Here is a 7,100-nt window from a genome sequence, read left to right as displayed (position 1 = left end):
ACTTTGACAGTGAATAACTTTACATCTGAGGCGTTTAAAGACTCCATTTGTCCATTATTTATTTCTAAAGATACACGACAATGTATAAAGGGCTCCATTACCTTCTATGTTACATTATGGCCCCGTAGAAACAGTTTTTGTAAAAATAGGCTAACGATTGCGTCATAACCACTCGACTCTCTGTCGCACAGTAGAGAAATTACCGTAGAGACAGGAGGAGAAGCTCGCAGGCAATCGGGGTGATTATCTTAATATGGCGTACTGGCGTTACATTTTAAAATACTATACAAAATAATTAATCAGAATACTTACTCCTGCTCACTCACGCCAAAGAACTCCCCGCTCAAGCTCGCCGTCTCTGCAAGATTAACAATGGCAGTTTGCACGCACAGCTACTAGAAGATTTACATCTGTCAGACAGGTTGCGGACGTCATCAAGCTTAGTTTGAGTCTGCGTCAGAAACGGAAGTGCTAAAAATCGCTAAAAATGGGCTTCACTTCTCTCAATTGAGTTCCAATGGGGTCGCTGTGTCCATTTCTTTTACTGTCTATGTTTGCTGGACGCTAGACTCTACTTCCGCATTTGTCCACGGCACTGTTGTCATGTGGTTTCTACGTCAGTAAGGGCGGTAACAAAGGTAACTGACGTCATTGACAGGCGACTGCACTGCCCCGTGTCACTGTTTAGAATGGGAATTTTCTCATGATTTACAAGTAGTTGAAAACATTACAGATATTGTTTGTAATCAGCTGGACAAAATATATAACACTAGCCTAGTGGTTTTTGGATATTTTACTGCAAAAATTTTACATATTGTACCTTTAAGTGAACATCAAATACAAAAGTTGCTGAAAATAGGATATCATAACGGTCTGCTAGTATACATTTAAAATTATAATTGTCTGGTTCCGGTGTTGTAGGTTTGAATGTAATTTTAAAAAAAAATTCAGAGTTTTTAGAGTTTTAGCTCATCAAAAACCAATTCATAGTACATTCAACAACACTCTTTTTTCACTTCCTGTGTCATTTTTGCCCCAAGCCACGATTAATTCCTGACCCTGATTCTCACTGTTCAATAAACATAGAGCAGCTTTGTTGTTTTTTTCTTTTTTTCTTTTTTTGTATTTTCAGGCTGTGGGAAATAGTCCTTGCAAGTTGCCTTTTTATCCTTTTGATAAAGAACTGATTTTTAAAACAAACAATACAAAAAAAACAACAAAAAAAACAGTAAATTATTTTCCAATATTCAATTGCGATTAGTGCCTAATCTAATCTTATAACAAAAGTTTTAAGATCACAACATTCAGTATATAACACTACTCAAAACGATGCACATCTATGACTAATATGACTTTTTTATTGCCATGATGACGATATATTAACGATCAAGCATTTATCGTTACACAAAAAAACCCAAGTAAAGTCCAATGAAATTTAGCCAAGCAAGTAATTTTCTTCCAGTTGCTCTTAAGGCATGTAGATCATTAATTAGTCCATCGATCTGTGACTGTGAACACTAGTTCTGTTCGTGGATGTTATCCCATACCCGGACCACATCAGGGCAGTCATTGAGAGCCTCCAGCAGGGTGAACGCAGTCTCTAGCTGAGTCTGAGTCAGGAGAGAGGGGGTGTGAGGAACAAACTCCAGCCCGGCTGATAGCGTGTGAATGCCCAGACTTTCTAGAGCACTGCGCACTGCCTTCATGGACGTCATGTCACAGACAAACTGAAAGGGACAGAAGTATGGTTATTAATAATTGAGACAATTTCTCATGACAAATTTTACACAATCCTCTAATTACTGGCAATATCTAAACAGGGGTTATTTAACATCACTGGAATAAAAATGGACAATTCCTATTTTTTATGGAATATTGCAGTTTTTTATTATAAATGATTAATCAGTGTACATCATTAAAAAAACAAACAAAAAAACTACTTTTCAACAATATCTAGTGATGGGCTTCGAATCTTTTGTTTCGAATCAGCGATTCGGAGCACCAAAGTCACGAACCACTGATTCGAAACAAAAGATTTGAAGCAGTGTTCTGAAATCGCCCATCACTAGATATTGTTGAAAAGTCGTTATTTTGTTTTTTTGGTGCACTAAAAGTATTCTCGTCGTTTATAATATTAAGGTAGAACCACTGAACTCACATGAACTGTTTTAAATATGTCTTTAGTAGCTTTCTGGGCATCTGAAAGTGTAAATTAACTTGCTGGCTATGGAGGCCTCACTGAGCCATTGGATTTCATCAAAAATATCTTAATTTGTGTTCTGAAGATGAACGAAGGTCTTACGGGTGTAGAACGCCATGAGGGTGAGTAATTCATGACATTATTTTCATTTTTGGGTGAACTACCCCTTTAGTATTCTAAACAAATTTAGTTTTATAAATTTATCTGAAAATGAATACAGCAAAAATAAAATCTTACTTGATGGCTGCTGATTGTTTACACAGTATAATTATTAATAAACTATTACTGTTTCTGGACTGATCAGATAAATTTAATTAAACCATGCATTCTACATTTCAGGGAACAAATAGGCATAATTAGTCAATATCACTGACAATATTTCTGGTTTGTTATAAAACTGTAACAAGAAATTCCTTTGTTTTGTGACTGTTGTGAAGTAACAAATTATTAATCTCCTCTTCCTGTAATTCCAATTTTAAAGTCCATCCCTTGCCAAGGACATTCAAATTCACACTGATGAACTGATATCAGAATTAAATGCTTCAATTCTGAGTTTTGTACAATCCAGTTAAGAAAGTGTGCTCAGACCTGTAGTATGGGTCTCTCCTCCTCATCCTCCGTCTCCTGCACATCTTCAGCTCCTGCCTCGATGGCCAGTTCTAGAGCTTTCTCAGAGGAGATCCCATCTCTAGGATGCTGCCACAACACCTTTCCTGTCAAAGTTACGGCGTGCTCCTTCACACAGCGCCCCGCTGTGGACAAACAGAGAAAAGCTGTAGATTTAGTTGCGCTTGAAGGGTTAGTTCACCCAAAAATGAAAATTCCATCATTAATTACTCACCCTCGTGTCGTTCCAAACTTTTGTTCTTCTTTGGAACACAAATGAAGATCTTTTTGATGAAATCTAAGAGATTTCTGTCCCTCCAATTTAGGCTTATATTCATCAAAAAAACTTTCATCAAAAAGATCTTAATTTGTGCTCCGAAGATGAATGAAAGACTTACGGGTGTGGAACGACATGATGGAGGGTAATTAATGACCCTTTATGTACCATTACTTCTTTGCCCGGTTTCACAGACAAAGCTTAATGCATGTTTGAGCTGTTTTAACACAGCAACTTGCACTGACAATTCTTAAAATAAGTCAGTGTCACTGTTTTGTCTCAAGATGCACACCGGTAATGTTTTATCTAAGGCATGTTTATAAAAGCTATTTAAATGTTCTAATTGCAACTAAGGCCTAAGCCTGGCTTAATCTAAGCCCTGTCTGTAAAACTAGGTCTATATGTCTTCTCTCTACTTATATCTTATCTTCACAGTTCATTAGTACTAACCCATGTTTCGTCATGATACGTTTCAGTTCACTGTGGGATCGTGTGTTGTTGTCAGTCAAAACCTCAATGAGTAGCGTGCACCCGCCCGGTCCCGTGGCCTCATAAAGATACTGTACTCCTGGTTTTGACTTCTATTATACATTAAAAAAGACAAAAGAGAGTCAGTATTAATACTAACATTTTATCAATGCATGAATAATAGAATAGAAAATTCTAGAACATTTTGAAAGATTTCATTTTCCAGTGATTGCTGTATGGAAAGAAACGGAACGGTATGTTGGTGAGTAAATGACAGATTTTTAATTTTGGGGTGAACTATTTCTTTCAATCTTGTTAAAACCTCATTCTTAATCATCCCATTTATATATATATATATATATATATATATATATATATATATATATATAAAACATAAATATATATTTATATACACTACCAGTCAAAAGTTTGGAATCATTACGATTTTTTAATGTTTTTGAAAGTCTCTTCTGCTAATCAAGGCTGCATTTATTTTAATACAATAAAAACAGTAATATTATAACAATTTAAAATAACTGTTTTCCATTTTAATATATTTAAAATGCAATTTATTTCTGTGATGTTTAATGCATCCCTGCTGAATAAAAATATTAAATTTCCTTTTTTTTATTTTTTTTTTTTTTTATAAATCTTACCACAAACTTTTGAATGGTACTGCATCACATTTTCCACAAAAATATTAAACAGCAAAAAACTGTTTTCAAAATTCAATTGATAATAATGATTGTTTCTTGAGCAGCAAATCAGTATTTCAGAATGATTTCTGAAGGATCATGTGACACTGAAGACTGGAGTAATGATGCTGAAAATTCAGCTTTGCTTCACATGAATAAATTACATTTTAAAATATATTCAAAATAGAAAATTGTAATAATATTTCACAATATTACTGTGAACTATTTATTTACACAATATATATATATATATAATATCTACACAATTTTAACTGTATTTTTATCAAATAAAAGCAGCCTACATGTAGAATCTGTAGAAACACACAAACCCAAGAATGTAGCTGGGAAAAAAAGGAACTGTATGAGGGTAAAAATCTAAATTCCTTAATCATGTCATTTATATTATTTGGTGAAATGGTAAAAAAAAATCTGCCTTACGGCTCCTTTTATAGCTCCTTCTACTGTGGCTTTTGGTAGATTCCTGTTCCGACACTGCTCTAGAAGTTGTGCCAATGCAACATTAAATTCTGGATTGGGTCCTCCCTCTGAAACACAAGCACAGGGTCATGTCAGCATCCACTCTCTCAGAGCAATATCACTGTACTGTGCTGCCACAATACAATGAACATACCAGATGTATCACATGGTAAATGTTATGTTCTTTACAAGGTAAAATAAAAAAAAGACCCATGGTATTTTAAAGTGTACCATGGTATCACCATGCTTGCTGGTTAGTGCCAGATTGGATAATGACAATTTTTAAGTCAAATCGTATGCATTCACCTCTGACTGCAATCCTAATCATCATGGTGTACTTGGCAATCATACGGGCTCGAGCAGCATCTTTGGGTATTTTAATGTCCTTCACTTTGGACCATTTGTTGTGTCCTGCCCAGAGCACAGGGCTCGAGTGCAGTGCTCTGCGGGAATGGAGGGCTGGACACTGACAGCCTCTCTGAACCGCTGCAGACACTCTCACTGTCAGCCTGAAAGCGCTCAGCATCATGTCTCCTAACACTGTCCTAACTGTGTCCTAACAGTGTCCAAAATCAAATGACTTTGGTCGAACTTTAAAATGTCATGCTGTCTTTGGCTTACACGTCTTGTGCTTCTGACATGCACGTTTTAACCATAGACTGTTAAAAAACAAAAACAAACAAACAAAAAGATAGTTTCAAGAACGTTTTACGAACATGATTCAATGTTCCGTGTTCGTTACTTGCGAAAATAAACTAAATGGTAATGTCAAATTATGCCATTGCTCTTTTGTATCCCACACGAGCCCAGGAGACAGCAACACTACAAGCGTCATTACCGGTGTACAAACTAATGCCAAAATAAAAGTCCTGATGTCGTTCTGTTTTGAATGTATTTACAATTATTTTTATGTACCTCTTTTTCAGTAATATATTTCACGCCACATTCTACAGAAAGTTAAATATATAATATAATATATAAACAGCAAAAACAGCATTTAGATTTCAGTGAATAAACTAACATTAGAGAAAACACATCTCAAATTAATCTGTTTATGCACTACATATTCAGATATGCATATATATCAGGGTCAGTTTGACCCCCATATAGGAATGCATTGGAAATACGGGAAAATGTGGATTATTATTATTATTTTTTAATTTGTCAAAATATATAAAACAAATCTGGCACAATACAGAACAAACACACATACAAATGAAGGCATGCAACTATAGAACATCCCCAAACTTACATTTGATAAATTAAAATAGTAAGACACTATAGGGCTGTTACCACAATAATTTACACTGAAAAAGTACAACTGCATTCAATAATGTTATGAGATTCTTTAAATATTTTTGAATATACAAATAAGAAACGTTGGTGGGAAATTTATACTTTTAAACATGAAATTAAACCGCCAGTTGATGGCGGCAAGTGACCGTCTTAATGAGTGGGCCACTGAGTCATTTATTCAAACGATTCATTCAAAAGGCTGAATCAAGAATGAAGCAGTTGTTTATGATTGGGCCATTGAATCTTCACTCAACCGATTCGTTCAAAACACTGAATCATTCAAAACGACCGAGCGTAGTTGCGAGATGCGCTGGTTCTGCTTTGTTTTGAACTATTTTCACTGCTACAATAGAACAAAAAACAGGCAATATTGCTCCCAAAACGTAAGTAATTAATATTAACTACTTGTTTATTGAACTGTTGTATGAAATTAGTGTCAATTTCAAGGTGATATTCAGGAATTCAGCACTTTCGGTCGTGTGATGCTTAACTTTATCATATGTCGTAATAGCAAGCTATAAAAACCCTATATTGAATTTTTATTGCAACATGATAACTGAGTTTCTTTGTGTGAGCAGAGCTCATTTGTTTTGAATTCTCCTCAAGAGGTGAGCCCCCAGGCGGAAAAAAAGTACACTTCTGTAATGTACTTAAAGTGCTCTAGCATTAATTTTGTACTTAATATACTAAAAAATCTTGTTTGGTACTTCTTAAGATAATCTTAAGAACATTTAAGTGTACTCAACTGTGCTATTTTGAGACACCATGAAATATGAACTTAAATGTGCTTTTAATATACTATCTCTCTGTATTTAAAAAATATATTTAGTTACCACTTGTAGTACACTATGGGTTCAAATGTACTATAAGTGGTATCTAAATACATTTTTTTAAATACAGAGATAGTATATTAAAAGCACATTTTAGTTCATATTTCATGGTGTCTCAAAATAGCACCGTTGAGTACAGAAGTACTAAAGAAGAATTTTTTGTATATTAAGTACAAAATTAGTGCACGAAAATAGAGCACATTAAGTACATTATAGAAATGTACTTTTTTTTCACCTGGGCCTCAACAGCG

The 7,100-nt window shown here is 34.7% G+C and overlaps 1 protein-coding gene across 1 annotated transcript; it reads right to left on the bottom strand.

Annotated features, from left to right (window-relative positions):
• Positions 1 to 1,125: 1,125 nt before the first annotated feature.
• Positions 1,126 to 5,567, bottom strand: LOC125255869 (translational activator of cytochrome c oxidase 1). Its single transcript, XM_048171377.1, is given in 6 exon segments — positions 1,126 to 1,727; positions 2,789 to 2,890; positions 2,892 to 2,952; positions 3,534 to 3,664; positions 4,685 to 4,791; positions 5,030 to 5,567. Coding segments are annotated over 6 exon segments (834 nt in total). The 5' UTR covers positions 5,253 to 5,567; the 3' UTR covers positions 1,126 to 1,517.
• Positions 5,568 to 7,100: the final 1,533 nt, after the last annotated feature.

This window comes from Megalobrama amblycephala, linkage group LG20 (genome assembly GCF_018812025.1).
Source record: "Megalobrama amblycephala isolate DHTTF-2021 linkage group LG20, ASM1881202v1, whole genome shotgun sequence".
NCBI classification, from domain to species: domain Eukaryota; kingdom Metazoa; phylum Chordata; class Actinopteri; order Cypriniformes; family Xenocyprididae; genus Megalobrama; species Megalobrama amblycephala.
Note: the sequence above shows the minus strand (reverse complement) of the source record. Positions and strands in the feature narration are given on the sequence as shown.